This window comes from Harpia harpyja, chromosome 2, assembly GCF_026419915.1.
Source record: "Harpia harpyja isolate bHarHar1 chromosome 2, bHarHar1 primary haplotype, whole genome shotgun sequence".
In the NCBI taxonomy this organism is placed as follows: Eukaryota; Metazoa; Chordata; class Aves; order Accipitriformes; family Accipitridae; genus Harpia; species Harpia harpyja.
The window spans coordinates 88,139,641-88,163,150 of record NC_068941.1 but is presented as its reverse complement, the minus strand read 5'-3'; the positions used below and the strand labels follow the sequence as shown (position 1 = coordinate 88,163,150).

General features: G+C 40.6%; 1 protein-coding gene across 2 annotated transcripts in view; it reads right to left on the bottom strand.

The window, feature by feature from the left end:
• ATRN (attractin) overlaps positions 1-23,510 on the bottom strand; it is a 155,089-nt gene that overhangs the window by 75,519 nt on the left and 56,060 nt on the right. For both annotated transcript variants that reach the window (XM_052780839.1, XM_052780838.1), the window contains exons 8-19: positions 23,112-23,355; positions 21,404-21,587; positions 19,251-19,405; positions 14,581-14,665; positions 12,743-12,963; positions 11,446-11,567; positions 10,778-10,916; positions 9,172-9,353; positions 6,707-6,923; positions 5,251-5,436; positions 3,202-3,435; positions 2,340-2,477 (exon numbers count right to left, since the gene is read on the bottom strand). In XM_052780839.1, the coding sequence (XP_052636799.1) occupies positions 2,340-2,477; positions 3,202-3,435; positions 5,251-5,436; positions 6,707-6,923; positions 9,172-9,353; positions 10,778-10,916; positions 11,446-11,567; positions 12,743-12,963; positions 14,581-14,665; positions 19,251-19,405; positions 21,404-21,587; positions 23,112-23,355 (2,107 nt within the window). The remainder of the gene's footprint in view (positions 1-2,339; positions 2,478-3,201; positions 3,436-5,250; positions 5,437-6,706; positions 6,924-9,171; positions 9,354-10,777; positions 10,917-11,445; positions 11,568-12,742; positions 12,964-14,580; positions 14,666-19,250; positions 19,406-21,403; positions 21,588-23,111; positions 23,356-23,510) is intronic.

Genomic DNA, 23,510 nt, shown 5'->3' with positions numbered 1-23,510 from the left:
GCTTCCCTCCTTCTTTCGCCTTCACAGTAAAGAGCGTTAAATCACAGCAAATTAAAAACCTGGGCCCAAAGCACTTGAGAGCAAAGCACTTTTGACATGAGCTACTAGTTTCATCAGATAACGAATGAATGCTGTTCCACAGTCTCCCAACACATTTTCTAATTTCTTTTTCAGGCACGTGGATGACTTCAGTCTATCATTCATTATCTCAACAACAAACTATTTTTGGACAATCCTCATGCGAAAAGAGTCCAAAGTAACTTACTCTCAATTTCCACACGCATAGAAAAGCAACAAATATCAAAAGGCATGTTTGTGATCCAATCATTAAACCTGAATGCTCAGAGTAAAATTATATATTTTCTCAAGCCAACCGTTGTGGTTTAACCCCAGCTGTCAACTACGCACCACGCAGCCGCTCACTCATTCCCCCCCACCCAGTGGGATGGGGAAGAGAATTGGAAAAAAGTAAAACTCGTGGGTTGAGCTAAGAACAGTTTAATAGGACAGAAAGGAAAAAAATAATAATATTGAAAATAATAATAAAATGACAATAATGATGAAATAATTGGAATATACAAAACAAGTGATGCACAATGCAATTGCTCACCACTCGCTGACCGATGCTCAGTTAGTTCCCAAGCAGCGATCCCCCCAGGCCAACTCCCCCCAGTTTATATACTGGGCATGACATCACAAGTTATGGAATACCCCATTGGCCAGTTTGGGTCAGCTGTCCTGCCTGTGTCCCCTCCCAACTTCTTGTGCCCCTCCAGCCTTCTTGCCAGCTGGGCACGAGAAGCTGAAAAATCCTTGACTTAGTATAAACACAACTCAGCAACAACTGAAAACATCAGTGTGTTATCAACCTTCATCTCATACTACATCCAAAACACAGCACTATACCAGCTACGAGGAGGAAAATTAACTCTATCCCAGCCAAAACCAGGACACCAACTCAGTCTCAATTTATTCATTCCTGCACTTCACATTATCCTCACATAAAATGAGTTTACCAATATCAGCGGTATTTAATCTCGCAGATAAAGTTCTGAAATGTCAGAGATGCTCCTTCTCCTCTGTACCCGTGCCATTGTGCTGTCTATCGTAATTTCATATCCTGGCTGCTGCAACACCCTTTTCTCTAAGCAAGGCAGCCTTGACCCTGTCTGTGATCTTGTCACCTCCTCCTCAAATCTGTCCGCTGGGAGGTTCTTCCTCATAGCCTCAAACATCACCAACTTGCTCTTGCTTTAGGAAACAGGACGTTCATGCTCCAGCTACTGACTCTCATCTTCACCCAAAAGGTCAACGCTACTTCCAGTAAGCATACTAAATGAATTTCCAAGTATTTTCTACTGGATCGTCTCCACACTTGGAAGGAGCAACTCCAAGTCTTCAATGTCCCCTCATTAATTACCTTCACTTATTTCTTCTGGGATGCCTCCAAACCACCCACACTCATTCAATGGAAGTACCGAGACTACTCTGACACAACATAATGTTATTTCTGTTCTAGCTTTTCCATCACTGTATCTAATTATATCACTCCACCTAACTAAACTCCATTAAAGCTCCTCAGAGCAAGAAGCGCCCTTCCCTTACATCTGCATATCACTTACCACAGCTGGATTCTAGTTTACAGCTGGTCTCCCCATGCTACAACACTACAAAATGCACAGTAATTCAGAATAATGTTGCAAGGTTCTAGAGCAAAACCTCAAATCTTACATGTTCATTTCTCAGTATTACCCATATTGGTCCTTCAAAAAAGATTTTTTCCCCAGTTTGTTAACTGGATCTTGTACAACTGAAAAAAGTTCTTCGTGCCAAAGTGTCCCAAAGCACTTTACAAACTTAAAATGCGATTTTAACAGGGATCACCTAATCCTCAACTGAAATCCAGCCAACTCCTCAGTGAAATATAGCAAGCCTTTTATGAAGCAGACAATTACAACAATAAACGCACAACACGTTAACCGAATATAATAGAAGGCGGAATTTAGATAAGCAGAAATTTGTGCAAGACATTGGGATTAACACTGTTTCTTTTCAAAACAGGATCGTCAAACACTAAAACACACACATTTTTCACTACGGTCATTTAAAGTTTACAAAAGAGGAAAAAAAAAATCATCTTTATCTTGTGCAATGAAAGTCAAAGAATTTCATCAAGCAGTTTCCATGTCTTTGATTTGAAGAAACAAGGATTGTGCCTTGCTTGCAGGAAAGAAAAAGCGTAGTAGCAGGATAGAATTTCAGTTAAGATACCAAAGGAATGAGTAAAGAGCGAAAAACATCAAAGGCTTGAGCACAAGAAGACTTAAGGCATCACTTACGCTGACATGTTCCTCCGTTAGTAGGATCGCCATAGTAGCCTGAGATACAAGTTTCACAGTGTTTGCCAGTTGTCAGATTTTCACACTTCTCACAGATGCTTTCATTTACACACCTACTGTGCCCATTACACTGGCAGGCTGAAGAAAAGAGAAAAAGGTGAGTATTTGTACTCAAATATAGCGCTTCACATAGAGCCTCAGAAGTCTGTGTTCCACAGAGGCTGAATGAAACCATTTCATGCACCTTCCAAAGAGGCTCTTGCAGTCTTGCTAGCGATATGTGAACTCAAAAGAGAAGTGTGTATTGAAAACCTGCAATTTAAAGCAACACATTGAAAACTGAAGTCCAAAACACTATGTGCATATTGGGCAGACGGGACTGGAAGCAGCTGGTGGGATGGATTTACAAGGAGGAATGGAGAAGAAAGGGTGTAGCAGCAGTCCAGGTAATTTTATTCTATAAGTTTGGTGTCAAAAATATTATTTCAGAATCACCCTGAGCATTACTAACAGTTAAATCAACCTTCAGAGAAAGAACTGCCTTTCTTTCAAACAACCCTAAAGCGAATAAGCAAACAAAAGTTAAAAAACTTGGTAAAGGCTTGTAGGGAAAGGAAAAATTTCACTGGAGTAATGCATAGATAAGTCTTCACGTAGCAAACCTCTGCAGCTCACCTGCAGATAGCTGCACGACTCCTTCCATCTCAAAATGTGTTATTTGTTGTTTGTCTTCCAAGTTCTTTTCCTCCCTCCATTAACAGGAGGGAACACAGACATCGCTACAGCCTTAATAAGTCTCTCCCCTTGCATTTAATTGTTGCTACGGCTGAAATGTTTCAACAATTAAACGTTGCTCATTTACCTGGACACTGAATAAAAGACCAATTATAGTTGTTCTCCACAGGACACATGCTGACATTAAGGACGGGCTCCAAGCTGTGTTTCCCTGTTGCGGATGGGGTTGGCATCTTGACCGGACCCCTGTAAGACCCCTCGATGCACTTGCCCTTGCCGGTGTTGCTCGGATCAGTGCACCAGCCGCAGCCGGGCTGCTCCAAACAGTGAGCACACGTGCAGTAGCCTGAACAGTTTTCAGCTATAAAAAAAAAAAAAAAAAAAAAACACAAACCCAAAACCAAACATCAGATTGTGGAATCAATCACTGTCCCAAAACACAGATGACAATGAACACAGAAACCCTTGAATGTCTTCCGTGACCTTAAGTTATTATCTCACCAAATCTGTAAATATTTCTTCTGATATTCACAGTAACACGCGTACATATATTCATTCCCATCAGCACATTTATTCTAGAAGCTAAGATAACTATTAACATTAATCAGTGAGTGATGAAACAACGCAATACACACGTAAAGTTTTTCTAACCATTACACGCCACCCACTAAAACCAGAGATTAATGTTCCCAACTACAAAAGATCTCCGATTGATTTACAATGGATCAGATAATAAAATGAGCCATCTGGAAGCAAAGGCTAAAACCCAGTTTGTCTAACTGCTTTGAGTCTCTTCTTACCACACATGTTAATATCACACACTACTATTTCAAATAGTTATCTGAGCCAAAAAGTACAGAATACAAATACGGAATAGAATTTGTCGTCTTAGGATGCTCAGAGTGCCACATGCAGATCCCCTGGGCCCATGAATCAAATAAATCAGGGAAAAACCATGGCCACCCTTTAAATGTTCCTTTCTCAAGTGGGATTCTATTTCAGGGGCAACAAACTCATTTCATATAGTAAAGTTTTTTTATTACTTTCCCCATACCATCTCAAAAAATATTTTGTAGATTCTTTGAGTTCCAAGATGAGCAGACTTTCTATCTTGATGTTTCAATTGATAACATTTGCCTTTTAAAAAAACCAAAAAAGTAGTAGAAAAACATGTTTCTTCCATTATTTCAGCCTACTCATCTCCTGCTTGATGCCTCGTCCAAATTTTGACCTCTGGCAATACGGAAAGTTCACACTCTCATGTTTGACAGTTACCTGAAACTAATTTTCTCGATCTCTTATTTTGCAAGAATGAGCTACCCAGCATATTTTTAGCCATAAGCTACCCAGCTTATTCTCGTCAACTTCCAAAAGTTCCTGGAGCAACTCAAACTGCCCAACTTCCCTCCTGGGGAACACAGGCACTCCTCTCCCTCTGCTACCCAGAGAACCCCGGCTTTCCTGACTCCCCTGCTCACGCTCAGCTCCTAAAGAATTCAACATAAATAAAAATAATTTCTAAAACTGTTTGACCCCTTTTTAAAATTCTGGACTATCTCCCCACAGTTTTGAAAACAGAAAGCAATATTCCCTAGCACCATAAATCTTTCGCAGTTTGCTCACATCTACCTAAAAGGGGAAAAAAAATAAATCATTTATTTAAAGTAAGTTAGAAATTCCTACTGTGGGCTATACGCAGACAATACTTCAGAATAAAACAGTCACGTAAACCCTAATTGGGATTTGATACAGATAATCTAACATTAAATTACATGGCCCCACACATGAATAAAAGAGATACAGGAGAGACACAAAAAGAAGTTAATCACGTGAAATTATGTAACAATTAATTTGAAGGATAGGAATTCAAATGATGAAACAAGTACTTCTCCATCGGAAACAAAAGTGGCGATTTCATCATCTCACTTGAAAGCCTTCGCTACCTGCCATTGAGTTTAATTGATAGTTCCCGTAACCGGGACCTAATTCTGCTTAACGCTTTACACGACGCGGGACTGAACCGCGCACGCTAAAAGCTCCCGGGCTCGGGTACTTGTTACCTTTGTCCGAGGGATTTTTCGGTACGACCGACGCGCAGCGTCCGATGCCTTGCGCTAGCAAACGTCGCCGAACACGCGACTCCAGCCCACCCAAGACGCAGAAGCGAATTACTCACGCGGACAACTGCTCATGGTGTACCACTCCATGCACTGCCCGTAGGGGAAAGAGGCCACGTAGGCGTTCGAGTCCACGCACTGCTTCATGTTGCTGCACCACATGCACTCGGAGCTGCCGCTCGTGCACTCCCCGCACATCGTCCGCAGGGCGCAGGGCGTGCGGCACTGCTTGGCGCTGTGGTTTGCTGCGGGCGAGAGGACGAGAGTCAGCTTTCTTCCAGAAAGAAAGAGGTAACGAGCCCCGCGATCGAAAGACAGAAGATAAAAAGCCCCGTCTGTTATTCAGGCTGAGAAATAGTTGGGTATCGCGGACTTGGAACGCTTCGTTTGTGGCGCGGTGTTGCTGGATGGAGCTGGAGATGCTGCATTTCTCTTCACCGTGAGAGCAGCTAAGTACTGCAAAATCATTTCTCTTATTATGTAGCCTTCATGAGCGCTAATGCTTTTTAAGGTATTCACCTTAAAAACTTTTCAAACAGTGTTATGAATGAGATCCTTCTCTCTCTGCAGGTCTGTTGATGTGTTCCTTAGCTATTCTCCCAAACGAAGCGCTGGGAAGAAACCCCACGTTTTATGTGAGCACACTGGGACGTGTTTTAAGTTATTTGATCAGTTCCACACATAAAATGAGTATTGAAAGCAGAACTAACTCAGGAGTTTCTGGTGTGAGCCAATGCTTTATCATCTGTTTCAAATGGCTCTTCTCAGACCATAAAAACCAAGTTAAAGCTTAAACCAATTCAAAGTGCTGCAAGTTAAAACAGAAAATTTTGAGTTCGGGTTCCACATGCATGACTTGCATCCTGCACTTCCGCAAAGAACGATATAGTGTAGCTTACTTAGGAATTTTATGTAATCAGCCAACTTCCCTAAAACTTGAAGAGGCACTAATTGGTATTCAGAAATAATCAGCTATAATGGAGAGTTAACAGACCAAGCCATTTTAAAAGATACGCAGTTCCAACAAAGCCAGAAGACTTTTCCCAAAAGCAAATGGGTTCTTTTTCAAAGTTCTCGTATCTCCAAAGTGTCTTGCCCAATTAATTTCAAACTTTGATAAAATTCTCCTCTGGCTACGGAGCAGAGGAGGGAAGAAAGAGGAGTTCAATTGCAAAGTAGCTTTTATTTTTTATTTTTTTCAAAGGGGAGATTGCTCCCTACCATAATTAACCTAAATGTCACATTCAGGTATGCAATTTACAGCAAAATAATTAAACTATAATGCAATTCAAGCATTTTACAGTTAACAGCATAAATGTAGACCTGTTTTTAAAATCTCCAATTCCTGTATGAAATACCTACACAAGGCACTTTTTCAGAACTACTTTTCTTCGCTAAAGTCATGATGCGGCTAGTTTTAAATGTAAGGAATGGGATACTCTTTACTCTCTAGGAAATATAAATACATATTAGTCAACCTGCTCCCCATGAGAAGCACAAGTTGGATATTATTACCTGGCCTTTCACAGACACTGCCATTGACTTCGTTGATGCACGTTGCTGCCTTCAGTCCCTGCTGGAAAGGCTCGGCTAAATAACCACAAAATCCAGCATCGCTTGGTTCATCGGGGAGCCACTGGAGCAGGGTGTTGGTGAAGGGAGACATGTCTTCCCAGCACCAATACGACACGTTGATTTTCCTCAGTCCAACCCATGGAGTCAAAGTTTTGGGCTAGAAATAAAAGAAAACGGTAGATATAATACCCCGTTTTATTACTTTAGGTATTAAAAGAAAATACACATCACCATATAACGCTCATAACAACTTTGCCAGGTTAGGTGTTGCAAAAATGTAATAAGGGAAATATTTGTTTCTCTGTGTTATCAGAATTAAATGCCACAGAGATAGAGAAATCCTTCAGGAAATGCCAATTTTTTTTTTTTTTTTTTTCAAACTACATTTCTAGTTATCTAAGCCAGGAGGAAAACAAGTCAAACGTTCACACTGGCTCACTATGAAACTAACTGCAAGTTGCTCTTTATATGTTTGTGACTCCTATAAATGGCGAGACACAGGAGAAAAATTTCTGGAGCTTCACTTTGACGTGAGGAAGAAAACTAGCAGTCCCCTACACAATTTAAATGATACAATCTACCTACTCTACAGTCTGACTAGCAGACCTCTGCTGTTTACGACTGTGTTTATATGGACGGGTAGAGAGACAGAGCAGGTCAAATCTAAATTAGTATTGCTGGCAATAAAATTCTCAATATGAAGAACCCATAATACCATTATTTCTACTGGCAATTTAATTTTTGGCACGCTTTTATTTTGGGGAGAAGCATTTTAACCGTATTGGTACAATATGTTATTTTACTGTTAAAATCTTTTCTCCATCAAAGCGCTTCGGTGGCACAGCTGTCCTAGGAAGGCTTTAGACCATACGTCTTCCCTTACTGCTATGTATAACCATCACCTTCTTCAAACTGATTTTATGCACTCTTAAACCTTAGAGCTGCAACTTCTAACAGCAACAGGGTTACACAGCACTATGTGCCAACACCAACACGTTTTCTTATTATTACAAAGCATCTATAAGCAGCTTACTTGAAAAAGGAGTAACTGCAAAATACAGCCTCGCCCAGCACAGCAGCAGCGTGCCATCGAATGGTAGAAGTTCAATTACCAGATACAGGTTGGCTTTTTAGCAAAGGTATTTTCCCACATTAGAAGCACTCAATACTAATATCCACTGAAAGAGTAATAGCCTCTTTAGATTTCTAAGGTTCATTTTTTAAATGATACTGTAGGTGGAAAAAAAAACCCCATAAATTAACAATTTTTTTCTGCCCGGTGTAAGGGTTCAAACACTCTTAGGGAAGGGTTGCCATGCGTCTTCAGGAATTTACCCTACACTTAACCACTGGGATATCCAGAACACCTGCAGCTGTTAGAACCACGTACTTCTGCAATATCCCACGCTTGACTTCCCCTCTTCACAAAAGACTTAACAAACAATCTTGCTTGAATTGCATCTTACCTTTTTCTTGGCCAAATTGAATCCCCTCTAAAACCCTGTAATTGTTGAAATGCCATTTTAAAATTACAAAGGGAATCAAAGCAGGAAATATTCTCATTTCAACACGGGAATATTTGACTTCAGTACTGAAGTACATTCTCCTCTGAAAAGCAGCAATCCTACTGCCTCCGGTCTCGTTTTTCCTATATAAAACTCTTCCCGGTTGCCAGCCCTGCCCACGGTGGCCTCTGGGACCCAAGAGGAGTTACTCTGATGTGCCGTCAAGCCACAGCAGCTCTGCAGCCTAAACCAGGATTTCAGCAAAGCTGCACAGCATTGTTCTTTGTTAGGGCTTTAGCACCACCTACACAACCTGCCCTGAATACCTCCGCGCTTCTGCCAGGGAGTGGAAAAAAATATGTATTTATTTTATTGATGCGTGAAGAGGGACAGATTCCAATTCACTTCTCACTGGCTCCGACAGAAAAGCACCTGCCACTAAATCAAACATAAATAACTCCAAATAAGCCAAGCAGCTCTGCTGAGTAAGAAGCTGACATTTTAAACAGCCGCTTTTCTGAGCAGAATAAATAACTTTAAATGCTTTACATTAAACACCTCCGGTGCCCCAAAGGGACCTTTATTTATAAAATATTGTATACAAGTCACGAGAGGACTCCTGCTGCAGTCATGTATCCCACAAGAGAAATGCGCGTGTGATTTCATTACAGAAAGCGATACCTTTGAGGCACCATGTATGTTTATATTTATCTTTCCCATTTACATTCTCTACAATTTCAGTTCAAAAGCACCCATAGGGTATGTTGAATTTCAAAAGAAAAATCAGTCCTTTTCAGTTAAGAGGCATGTCTATTCTGTACAGAGCATACAATACCACAGCAAGGACTCTTCCACAGTCAGAGCTTAATTACTCAGGGGACATAAAAGAGAAGCACTCACCGAAGACTGCATCTTCTGCAGCTCTTTTAGAACAAATTCTACCTTTTTCTGGGTCGTGAGAGAAGCCAGCAGAGCACCGTTAGATCTGCAGGACAGTTTGGCATGATCATAGTTCTCCTTGGCGTTTGTAATTTTCAAGCAGGAGTTGCCAACCAAATGCCAGTTTGTTCCGCAGATATTTTCTGGGGGGAAGAAAAGAAAGTAAACCCAGAGATGCAAGTGACCTTCACAACGTTCAAAGTAGTGAAAGAGCCCTTCCACCAAAATAAAACCTACAGCCCCATCCCAAACTAGCATGACTTATCAGCATGCTCGGAAGTACCTATGTATAATAATTCGGGAATAAAAGGAAAGCTGTTTAGGGGAACTGAAGTGCAACATCAGTATTTAGTTACCTGCAGTAGGTAGTCAAAGCACTTACTACAACATTGAATAGTAAAATCATTGTAGAAGAAAGAGCAAATGAGTATTTTGGTGATGACTTAAAGCCACAGTTGTTAAGATACCTTTCGACAGAAGAGGGTTGCTGTGCTAATCCTGTGCACAGCACCGAACTTCCAGGATTAATCCCTGCTTCATCCTGAGTAAAGCCATGCCCACTACTGAAGAACTCCCTATACTTTGTGGTTAATTATTTCCCTTATAAAAAAACCTGATGGACATTTTCAGTGTGAATTTCTGCAGAGCTGACATCTAGCTCCAACATCTTGGTTTAGGTTTATCTAACAGATTGAAAAACTCTCAAGTGCCTATCTTTCAGATGGGCTTTTTACACGTATGATCAAGTCACCCCCTTTTTAACAACAAATTTAACAGACCAAGCTCTTTATCTATCTCATTAAAAGATGTTTTTCTCATTCTCATGGCTTTTCTCCTAAGTCTCTTCATATTTCACTCTCTAAGACTAGCAAACGCCAGACCTGGACACGTCCACACCTATCAGAGTTACTAGGGAAAGGCTTTCCATGCCCATTAAAAGGTCCTGTCTGTGTTGGTTTTTTCCCTTTCTCTGTATTTTATTAACTGCAAATGTTAATCATTGAAGATGCTATATTTCTCTCCCAGTCACTGGGGGGGGGGGGGGGGGGGGGGGGGGAATATAAATGTTACTACAGGGGGACTTATAATCAACTCCTGCGAGCCCCCACTGGAAACACTCTAAAAGAATCTTCCTTATACACTTTAGGTGTTATTTGCCTAATTCGTCCAGTATGTGCCATTACGCTTTTGCACAATTCTAGTTTCTAAAATTAAATAGCATGCATTATTAAATCTAATATCTTGCAGAAGCCTATTATATCAACAGTACTGCTTTTATCAAATGAAGAGAGAGATGAAATACAGCCTAATAATTATACAAATGATCATACTCCAGACAATTAGCAGTGAAAAATATTCCATCAGACTTTCTGAATTTACTCGAAAAAAGATTTCTTACCAAAAGTGGTATGATTAAACAACATTATTTACTCCAGCTTAACACTAAAAGATTACAGGTTTGGGGGTAAAAAAACCAAAACCAAACAGAAGAACCCCTACAACTTGTGGACTGTGTGTATTTGGTTTTTTTTTTTTTTTTCCTTAGACAAATACAACCAATACCTACCTGGTAAAGCGATGCACTCCTGGTTCCTAGGTTCCCACTGACAGTTTTGATCCATGGCACAGCTTTTACAACTTGTCTTTTTGTTACAGTAATAGGCAGGGTTATCTTTAGGACAACTGTCATACAGAGTAATAGGAACCTAAAATAAATAGCACAGATGAGGCTCGCTCCCATCCAACCAATGTCGGTTTATAACAGCCGTGACTACCACGCAAAACTTCACAGTTCAGACCTACAAAGCAACCTACATATTCAAAAGCTGTGACACCGGACACAGCCTGTACTGTCTATTCAAGATATTCCCCCAAGCCACCATCTGACACATTTTCCTTACTAGAGCTTTTACAAAAGGGTTAGGGGTTTTTTCCTATTGAAGGGTCTATTGATGGCAAACCCCAGTGGCTATGTGCCTTACTGAATAATCACACCATCGTGAAACCTCCACCTCTTCCCCGGCCCAGAGCCATCCTCCTAACTTAAGTGGAGAATCCCATGAAAAGCCCTTGGACCAACTTGAAAAAAATTCAAGCATGTTAGCAGTTTAGAGCTAGACATGCACTGGAAATAACGAAAACAACAGGGGTCATAGTACTGACAGATGAAGGCATCTGGACATTTGATAGTTCAAAGGCTAAATTTAAACTACAAAAGTATTAGAGAGACTTTACCTGTTCCTCTGTGCAGTTGTTATGCATTGAGATACACTGGTCAGTGCACCATTGACAGTGGTTTGTATTTGCTGTACAGCTATAGCAGTCTGTAATCTGATCACATTTTTCATTGTCTACAACTATTAAAGAAAAAAACCTGCATGACCAAAAACAGGCATTTCCTGACAGAGCTCTAAGAACTTGATTATATATAGCAAAAGATATAACCAAACAGTAGCGCCTGTAGATTTTCCGTTATCGACTACTTAGTAAATCAGATACTTTCATGCGATTAAACTGATAGAAAATTGCATTCATTTGCAGCATCGGTCATTTTTCGCGCCCAAGGAGCCGTAAAACACACCACCAGAAAACGTGCCAAGCCATGAAAGCGCATGAAGGAAGAGCGGGCATGCGTGGTCAATCAACGCTCAGGCAAATGATGCCAGAGGACATTTCACAAGGACGGTGAACATCTCCCACCACAGGCCTATTTTGCTGCAAGTCTGGCCTTTAGTTACGTGAAGCATTTTCATGCAAAGCTTGAACTTTCCACTTCATCTTTCCAATTGCTTATGGCCTGTGTTTTGTGAAAATTTATTGTACATTGAGAGCCCATCAAAGCAATGTCCCTTTACATCAATTTCTTTTAAATAATTAAAGGCTGCCACGTATTACAGAATCAAGGTTCGTGTAATTCGATTCAGAGCAATGAATGCATCAGGAAAAAGCGTTGAAAAGTTGTTTAAAAATTATCCTAAGAGAGAACACAGGAATCAGACCTTAAGACAAATGTTCTTTTTGTACACCCCTAGCCATAGAATACTCTAGAAGGAAAAACACAATAACTTTTCTTAAAAGACTATTCCTGTTGTCTCTCTTGAAGAGCACAGGATGACACCGCAGGACCCAGATCCCCCTCCCTTGCCCTGTGGTGCTCATCAGCGACTTGCCGGCTCTCACAAGGTCAGTTCTTGGAGCAAACATCTACAGAGCAATGGTCCAGGCCTGATTCCTGACTGATGCTGTCTGTTTAGCATGGGAAAGTAGGTACAAGCAGTACGGTAGGAAAACAAACTGAAAAAAACTCGCGAGCAAGCAACTTCAGGGGGAGTGAGAGGTGGAAACATCTCCACATGGCTGCAGCCACTTGCTCGGAGAAAGGTCTCCCAGGGCATGTATGGAAGCACAAGTACGGCCCCCCATCTTAACCTTGTTCTGATAACGGCACACAACTAACGCAAGACAGACTTTGGAAAAGCAAAAGACCCTACGTGCCTTTTGGAAAGGGAAACGGAAAGAACGTGACGCATACCTGGCTTGGGAGGACAGTCTTCGAAGACTTTTTGCTGCTGCTCTACCGTCGCCATTTCCCAGGGGACGCAGCGAGGAGGGCTGGTAGCCCACACGCATCTGATGCCGGGACCTGCTCGCAAGCAGGCCGTTTCGTTGTCAAAAGCTTCACATCTCTCGGGTGTGTACTTCAGGATGTCACTCAGGAGGAGGCTGTTGAAGCCTCCAAATACGTACATGGTGCTAGACAAAATGGAAGTAGAGAGAAACATTTGTGCCTGTGTTAATAAACCACGCGCTGCTGCAAGTCAATGTGATTCAAGGGGCGAGCAAATGGCTTTATTTCATTCCAGCGTATATAAATCCAAATAAAGAGCTCTTGGTTAAGGAAGGCGCTAAAGAAAAGGTCGGTCAAGCTCCGCTGTTTCAGAGAAACCAGAGAATCCCAACACACGGGTGTTGAGACAGAGCCAAACCTATCCAAGGTCTTGGACCGACCTTCCCCTTCAGCCAAATCTCTGGGTGACACCTGATCAACGTGCCTATACGTGAAATGCCGCAGAAATGCGGGATTCTCCCGTAAAGGACAGGGGCAAGAGAGGGAGGAAGGCTAAAAACCGGGGAGATGGTATCACAGCATTAAACCAGCACTCAGAAACTGTGACAAAACAATTCAGCCTTGTCACATCTTGCTACACCGCTGTGACAAAACCATAGTTATTTTCATGGCTGTTGGCAACTGAGCAAAGAGTCATTGTGTCAACTAGAAAAACAAACAAACAAAAAACCCAACCCAAAACAAAGTAATATTGGGGGCCAGGCGGGGGGGAGAAAAAAAGGTGGGGTTTTTAAACTGTGTTTAGTATCGCATCTGCTTCAGGCAAAACATCAAATTTCACTAGTTACCCAAAAATTCCACCCACCCCACCCCTGTGCACCCATGTTTGTAAATGCACATTTAAAAAGACAGCGCAGAAGAGTCAATGCAACTGAATAAAAGTTTTGGTTGAATAGTAAGTATTTTTAATATGATTTTCATCCTATCTTAGGAAAGAACTACAGCATAGGCTTAACTGTCCTTCATGGGAGCAAATGCACCGCTGGTATTCACTATACGCTGAAACAGAGAGTGAGTGAGATTTTAGAAACAAAAAGAGTATCTAGAAGCACACCTTTCTTTTCAAGGCAGTGACAGTTATCTGCCTGGCTTAAACTGAGCTTTAAATAACATTACTGATTTACAGAAAGTATCTCAAAGGATAAAGGAACCAGAATGAAAGACTCCTAAGAAATACCATTTCTCAGACTTGGTTCCACAGACTCAAATACAATAACAGATGTTCACCTGAGAGCACAGATATCATTATAGTGATACAATGTTTAACAGCAGAAATCTCACCTATGACTTCACCTAAATACCGTACATCATGTGACTGGTAAAGAAGAGCCACACAGGATAATGCATATAAACTGAAACACGGATAAATTTAGAAACCATGAGGGAAAGTATGATTTGGAGATAAAAGTTGTCACTTCAGCTAAAGAAGAAATAGAAATATGAAATAAATGAAATTACAAAGTTATGAAATACATAAGAAATAGAAATATATATAAGAAAAAGAAATATGAAAAAACCAAATTTTTGAAAGAATTAAGTGAGCCAAAACAGTTTAGTCCCATGAAGAAGAAGGGCTGATAGGGACAGGTGGATACTGCAGACATAACAGAGTGAAGATCTACGAACTTTGAGAGGTCTGCAACAGATCCTCGACCCTCTGGTCCCAGTATTACTGATCTACATGTATACGTTTATTGAGGTATGAAAAACATCAACACCCCCCAGCTTGTTTGTAACCTTACCTGTTGTACAGCACGGCAGAGTGTCCAAACCTGTTCACATCGTGATGGAGACCCGGGCGAGGAAGAACAGACCACCGATCGCAAGCTAGGATTAAAGAAAGCTCATTTCAGAAAAGTTTCTCAGTATAATTAATAACTCAGCTTATGTAGCACACAGTTTCCTGAAAGACCCCAAAGTACTTTAATAACTAGAGAGTGAGCGTTCCACCCACCACCAAAATGCAAATCTCTCGAGTGAAACAGGACAGTTTACAAAAAGGCTGCGTTATCTTCTTTCGTGAGATTTAAGACTTAGTTTTCACCCCCCAGCTGCCAAGGTATGACAGAAAGGGAAAGGAAGGATGTAATGGCTCTGCTCCATCACCTAAACAGCTCATGAAAAAGGAAAGTTTCAGGGCCTTGTGTCAAAGGTGTTACTAGCTTTTTGGCAATCACGTGTAATTAAACAGTGGTGGCTTGAGTTGCTTTTTCTCCTTTACTAGTGGAATTTTTCACTGTGTAACAAGTTCAGTTTTTATCTGTTTATATGTGAATTATTTGCAGTTTTGCCCCAAACCAGTATCACTGAGAACAGACACTTATCTTTTTTTTTTCTTTTTTTCTTCTTCCCCATTGCAATTATGTTCCTAGAGGGTAGATATCCATGTTTGTAAAAATATTTTTCACTCATCGTAGCTTAAGGATTTGTGGTTGTTTTTCACTTTTAACATAATGTGAGATTATTCCATCTTTTTCTATTAGCATAACATTTTTAAGTTCTGCTTCATTTTTTACTCTGTTTCTCAGGTAATTTCTTCCTTTAGGCAGCACGAAAAAAACCAACCTAAGAAACATACAACCCACTGAGCAATCAAAGGAACAAAAAACAGGAAAAGTCAGTCCAATTCATATCACTTAATAAAGTGAATGGAATCACCTCAGGGGCTAACATCCCCGAGGCAGTTGTATGCAATTTATGCAATTAAGACAGAAAAGTCAATCTGCTGTAAAGATCTACAGGGCCCTCAAATACTCGAAGATTCTTTAATAACAAGATAAAACTGTTGTGCCATGGACTGAACCTCTGAAAAACAAAAAAACAACAAAAAACCCAAACAAAAAGCCCACAAACCCAAACTAGTATGTAGATAAACTGAGAGGGCAAAGAAAAACAACCTTGTTAATATTTTACTACATTTGATTGGAGAGTTGTTGGGTAAAACAATTGACCCCCAACGTCTGCTCAAGCAGAAACTTTTGCTCAAGAGTGCCGATAAATAAAAGACATAGGATCCAGCTGGCTGGATTTAATACTTTGATAAATTGTGATTCTGAAGTTTATTTTTAAATGTCATTTGCTTGATTTTCAAAGAATTTAACCTAGCTCAGCATCGCTCCTGAAACAAGCATGCATGGTTCCAATTTTTACCAGGAGACTTCAGCAAAATTGGGCAGCAATTTGCAATTTTTTATCCATCAAGTTGTGAGTTATGTGAGGCCAAGAAATATATTTTTCTAGATTAATAGAAGGCCTGGAATGTTTTGCTTTCTAAGCTTCTTTTCCATCTTTAACTGAAGATCAAGTATTGGAAAAAATGAATAATTCTGAAACTACAAAGAATCCTCTCCTTCTTGACTTATGAGTTAAGCCAAGCCTAAAACTTACAATGCACAGGATTTATTAAATATACAATTCGAATAGAACACAAATGCTATGAAAACATCCAGTCCCCTTCTATGTCTGTTATCAGAACTGAATTTTTGATGGGGTAAGGTAAATAGAAGAGTTTTAATTTCTTTTCTGTGGGGAGAAAAGATCATTACACGAGTACAGCCTTTACATGAATATTTCATGCTTTTAAAAAAAAGTAAAGTTAAAGCTTATATAGAAATGAAAAAGAACAGTTACTTAACCGACAGTAACCGCATTTTGAGACAATCTGCTGCGAAGTTTCTATTCTTGTTTTAGACATACCCCATATGCAAGGGAGGTGACCCTTCGGAAAGCACAACCCTTGCTTTTTCCCTCCTGGAGATGAACATGCAGCGATGGAAGGGCTGCAACTCTCTCTGCTCCTTTGCCGCTATGAATTGTTGACAGGAGGAGGTAGAGGATTGAGCAAGGCATTTGTCCACCCAGAGACAAAACTGCTGCAGAGCAGGAAACTCTTCCACAGAAGCCAGAGACACCAATTTTGGGGATAGGAAGGGCTAACTAGCCGTCGCGGTGTGCCGAACGTCGGAAAAATACTGTGAGACTGCTCTACCCAAGTGCTCACCCAACCTGAACGTCAACACAACCTGAAAGCTCGTCCTGAGAAGCAACAAGAAATGCACATGCACACAGACAGCTGGATCGCTATCCCAAAACCTTCCAAAACTGGCCATTACCTGGACAATTTGGACTGAATATGCCCCAACCTGGTCAAGTGGAGGATAAAAGGATAAGAAGCATTAATGCATTCTCAGATCTACCTTATCTGTTAAATCTCAGCACACACCTCAGTGACACCTGTTTGCATTGCACACAGACACAAAAAAAAAGACAATACGTCCTCACAACACTCAAGGCATGTGATCTGATTACTTAGAAATCTGAGAAGAAAAACAGAAAAATTTGACACAGTAAATAAAATGAGTTACTGCAGAAGTAAGTTTTAATGGCAAAAGTTAAAGAGAAGACCTGTTTTTGAAGCCTTTACTTTAGACTGCATTTTAATTTCAGTTTTCTCCAGTCTTCCAACCATCACTATGATCACCAAGATATTGCCTTCATCAACAACATGTTAAAAATGAGCAAATCAGCCCGACAGCATACTATAAAAGTAGGGAGTAAGACAGCCAACTACTAAGCCTCTCCTCCAAAGGCACTCAGTATCAATTGACCTTGCTGCTTGGTTTTCTCTTGGATAGCTTGAGCCTTGGGAGCATCCAGGGGTAGATAACAAGATAAGCGTGTAAATATTAAAGATGTGATAGCCATATCCATCTACGGTGGCACAGCCACAATGGTCTTTGACACTTATAATGCTTCCCCACAGTATACGGGCTTACTCCCATGGAGACCTACATGAACATGATCAATATCATTACTGCAGAGACCATGCATGAAGAACCAGCAAGTAGGTGTTTCTGCTGTGACACTAATGATTGATTAGCCAGCACCCTAACGTATTCCTGGTAGTGCTCCTGGTCCAACGGGATAAGGCAAATCGTGCATAAGGTGTCCTGCCATGAAAAAAATGGAAAAAGTGGTCTTTTTTCTGGAGACGAGAAAAAAAAAAAAAAAAAAAAAAAAAAAGCCTGCTCTTTCCAGACTTAGAGTCTCTGCCCTAAGGAATGAGGGTACCCAAGAGCACCAGAACACCTCTCATCCCTGTCATGTGAAGGGCAATCAATGCAAGCTCTAATTCTCAGTGTAAAACGGGTAAGGACTGAGCAAGTTGACTAAAACGCTTATTTCACGTAGCATGAACCTGCCTGTTAACTAAACTGAATCAAAATGAATATAATTATTGGCATGTTTTGTCAAAGTAATGCAATTTGCGGTTTATGCCTAATAGTTCAACGGGTCAAGAAGATAGCAAAATATAGCAAGAAAAATCTGTCATTATTGCTATGAAAGTTTAAAAAAATTTACTCTGTTCGTGACTGTTGAAATACCCCATTTTAATTCTTCAAGAAAAAACTCAAAATAAAGCAAGTCAGGAGCACACAATAAATTCCACAGGGATACGACTTGAAATCGCAGGAAGCAAAAGGGAACGATCCCTGTAACAGACTGCAAAATGGCACAAGGATACCAAACCCTGCTGCTGAAAGTGATTCATTTGCTTGCATATTCCTTTCACAAACCAGGAGTGACATCTCAGCGAACAGTCACTCCGAGAATTCAGGTTTACATGATTATTCCAGGGAATCAATCACAAAAGCCCACATTTAAGGAATTCCGAGAGCAGAAGGCAGAATGCGATATGAGTACAAAATGGTGTTTTTCGCCAGTGTGAATTATCTGGATGTGCAAGCACCTTCTTCTATATAATTTCATCTCTTTTTCTTTTCTTCTTCTTAAATGCATGTGTCTCGACTCCAAATTCACAAATAAATGCTGCCCTCTTCTGGCTACTCAAACTCATCAAAATCCAATCCTAAAATCAAATCGTTTGGCTTTATTGTTAAATAGTGCTTATGGGGATATTTATGCTTATAAAGCATACATATAAACAAACTGACATTACAAACAGCACAGCCAAACAAGTCAGCCAGCCTGCAGTTAAAACAAGAGCGTGCAATGTACAAGTTGAGCTTCAGCAGGGTCCAGTGCTTGTAACTGTCCTAACAGCCTGCATTTTTGATAAATCATACATTAAAACACACTCAAAATATCAGGATAGCTTTATGGCTGACACGGTAGAACAATATGCTTTCTGTTTAAGAAATAATTTTTAACACCCAAGGTTGCATGTAAGCTGTTGACCAAATAACTGCTGCTGTATTTGCCTAGAAATCACTGCACCAGCTCATTTGCTTGGTAATGTGTAGCAAGCTAAATGAGCCTCTCCTGATTACACATTCTTCTGCAGTATGCTTAGTAGCATTTGGTATAATACACCCAGCATGTAAATTAGTCTTCTTGAAGACAGCTCTTTTTGAATATCCAAGAATTTATTATTATTTCTGCAAGAACTTACCAATATCATACGCCATGAAATCTGAAGAAAAGCACTTTGCGCCGTGGCTCATGGAGGTGTCATTGTGCGTGTTTCCTCCAAACACCAGCATGGTTCCACTCATTATCACAGCCGTGTGCAAATAGCGAAAAAATTTACTGTCTTTAAGAATAGTCCTTCAGAAACAAAAATATATGTATTAATGAAACTGATTAGCACCTGGCAAAGACAAAACAATCCATAAATCCAAGTGGAAGGAGGTTTCAGGGGTCCAGGGAGGAGGGGGGGGATAGTATTTAGTTTAACTACTTTTCCTAATGAGATATTTAACAACTTCCTTTCCAGACTGTTCAATTCCTCCTGTAATTTCATCCTCTCATCTTCCCATCTGCTTGCCAATTTATAGGAGAAATATATCTATTAAAGCCTCTTTCCAAAGCTATGGATCTTAAAATCACCAATTCCTTCCCTAGGGATTATCAAATTTTCACGCTAACTGGTCTTTTGAGCATAGTCAGCTAAACCTGCTTATATGGACACTGCCTGGGAGGACTCCAATATTTTATAGTAACTCTACTTTTATAGTAACTTTTAGTAACCTAAAGAATTCTTTCAAACTGGGCATCATCTCTTGCTCAAAACTAACAAATCTATTTTAAAGAAATCTATGCAGCTGCTCTGCAGCTTATTGCCTGCAAAACTCAATGCCTCATCCATGACTAAATCATGGGAAGCATTAATCAAACTCACCGCTGACCTCACCTTTAATCAGCACGATTAACGGCACTGAACACAAAGGGTCACCCTTCGCAGAATTCCCCTCCTATTTTGAGAGGATGGGATGGCAGGAAAATCTCGATGAAGCCACGTCTGCGTGAACGGCAGCATCCCGAACGCAGCTTTGCGCCGAAGCCCAGACTTTCACAAGGAAATATTCAGCAAATGGTATATCAAGGACCTGGACCAGGGACCTGTTCCTAATGCCCGAGCAGTGGTATCGCAGCACACGGGGGTTTTCTGAGCATTACTCTGTCCCTGCCACGGCTACAGGGTCAGACTGAAGCTGCCCATCGAAACACCGGAGGGAACACGGGGAGAAACACACTTGCCAAAAATAAAGATAGGGGGGACTGCTTTTTTGCCCCTCCATGAAGTCACAAGAGGGAGAGAGGGCCTAAATGACTGAAGAATTAAAAAAAGGAGTCAATGACACCAAAAAAAGTCTCGATAAAGAGACACAGACGCTCCTACACGCCTCGCTGCAAGGTGACTGCTCGCCTGTTCTGAGAGTCCTCTTGAGACTGACAAAATAAACGCGACGCAAGGAAGTTGGTGCTGCAGCAGTTTGGAAGAATATTGTCACATTTGTGACATTTTCTGCCTATTCAGCCAGATTTGCCCACTCCGTGGCTGAAGTGGAGAATCAAATAAGCCAAGAAAGGAAGCGTGGTTATGACTGCATGTACAACAGAGCAGGAAGGAAGGTTTTTGGAAATTAGTCACGAGTTAACGTTACTCGTGAATATAGACTCATAAACAGTTGTTGCAGAAATACAAGCTATTTTAAACTCTCAAAAAAAGAGATATGGTGACTCAAATTTACATGTGTTAATTCAAAAGATCAGTCTTTTTTGTCAGGAGCCTTTAGAAACAACTTTAAGAAACAAAAAATTGAGGAAAATGTGTTTCAGCTCTATAGCTCAAAGTTGTGAAGTTTTGCTATAGCTGTTTAATAAAAGTCACCTTTGGCCAGAAACAAATCACAGAAGATTTCAGCTTCAGAAATGAACGTTTCAAGCAGTTACAGAGCCAGAAGAAAATGGGGTTATAATAGAAATTCTTTTGCAGTCTTAACTGCAGAATGAATTATCACTCACTTGACTGCAGTAACTGCACTCATATGCACAGTCTGTACTGCTGGCAAGAAAATCCCATCAAATATTTTTCTTTTCAGCTTTAATACAACAATAGATTAAAATGGATTTCTTGGCTTGATTATCTGTGATTATATGATACTCCATTCATAAATGGGCATAAAAATAACAGATACAAGAGCATACTATCTATCCTGCATGCAGGTAACTATGCCTTACTGTAGCCTTATAAAATACCCCATCCCTTTGTCCAATACAAACAAAAATGACAGGGTGGTATAGAGAAAGAAGACTACTTACCACATACGGGAATTAACTTCATATTTGTACAAGTCATCTGCTAGCCTGTATTTGTTGGCACTGAATGCTTTATAACCTCCATGGATATAAATTGATCTTGTATTTGGATCATAAACACTACTGTGACCATACCCTCCTTGCACCAAAGCTCCACTCGTTTGTAAAATGTTCCATGTATTTGTGGCTGAGAAATGAAAAATGTGAGTGAGAGAACATGGTTAATTTATCTCCATTAATAACTTATCAATAAATCTGGTGGTGAAACAAATTGGGTTTGCCTTGACTCAGATCTAGACACTGTCTCTATGACTTCATATTCAAAAATATTCTCCTTCAAGGAGTTTATTGTCAAGAAGTATTGTCAAGTATTTTTAATTAGACCGGAAATATCCCTTCTACAGTCATTTATTACATTTTGCAGACAAGCTAAGTGAAAGATAAAAAAGTACAGAAATAATATATTGCATTTCAATGACATGAAAATGCCAGCACCATGACTTGATTTGGAATGGTACCCAAGAGCACTTTTATTTTATTTATCTCTCTCTCTCTCTCTCTCTCTCAAGTCAGACAGCAGTGAAGCCAAGTTAAGTATGACTGTGAAGAACATTGCAGTTAAAAAATAATATGTGATTAATGGTCCTATATCTCACTCGCTAAAAAAACATTGGTTTGAAGCACTCTAGACATAATATAACGGCAACTGAAACAAAAATGCCAAATTACACACCAATTCTCCGTAGCAAGTGCAGAATGAAACCCTACACAGGCTTCCTAACTCCAGGGCAAATCAGGCACACAAAAGGCAAAGGAACTGTATAGTCTGCCAGATCACGCGTGGGAGAAATAGAACAGTAGGAAAACAAATCACTGCCCCACACATCCTGGTTTTCTTTAGCTTTGTCCTAGATGAAGAAAGCTCGCTCATGTGGACACCAGCAAACCAGGGCAGGCTCCAGTAGGTCCTCTGGGTCAGGATGACTGAAGCACGAGGATAACAGGTTGAACGTGCAGATAGGGCCACTATTTCTGACAATAACCAGCACGTTCACGTTGTGAACTTCCTGGGCTTAACTACGTTCTCTACCTTGTCAGTGGAGCAAGGGACATGCCTCCAGAGAGCCATTTCAGAGCAGCTAACTTAGGTAGAAGTTCAGTTCATCTGGAGAGCTTCCTACGCTACTCCACTGGTGATACTAGAAATCTCTGGATCCTAAAATCAGAGCTTGGACTATTCCCAGAGATATGGGAATCAAATCATATCAGAGATACAGGAGTCTAGAAAGTCACTGCCTGTTCCCCTAAGCATTCGCTACTGCAGACATGGGTATCAGGTTAAGCAGATACTTGGTCTGAATTGTTACAGCCATTCTCGTATTTGCAGGATACAAAAATAATTTCAAAAGCGTCTCCTTTGTCAGACGGAGAGAGGAAAATTAATCTAAATTGTCCCACAGTTATCACGCTTTGTCTCTCAATTACAGCTTTTTTTGTCTTTGGGACCTAACAAGCTGTACAAAGCTGGAGGCACGTGGCTGCCTGCTCACTGTTTGTATTATACAAACACTGGAAGTTAGATTGAACTTCTCAAATACAAATAGAAGGAGAATATATCTGTCTTGATTTTGCTATCTGAATATGAATCACTTCAATTTTAACAGTTGGTTTGAAAATTATTTAAGCAAATGGTAGGTAAGGCCCCACTCACCCAGGTTGTATTCCTGGACATTGCTGATGTACCCATAAAGAGGGCAGTGCCCAAAGATGACGAGCATGACGGCACTGTCGTCTTGCAGGGTGACGATGTGTGCCGAGTGGCCAACAACAGCGTACTGCTCCTTGGCTTTCGGCGTCACTTGAGCCCAGGTCTGGGTGGGAATGTGGAACACCCACAGCTGGCTGGTCACGTTCCCCGTCGCATCTATTTTTCCACCATACATGTATATATCGTCCTGAAAGAAGTTAGATTTAAAATGAGGCTAACGAGTTTGGCATTTAGGAAACAGCCGATATGTAAGCGACGAAGTTCTTATATTTTATCTTCTCGCAGCCTAAGTTTTTCTCCTCTCTCAAGGAGAAACATACCTCCTTCACCAGTCACATTTGA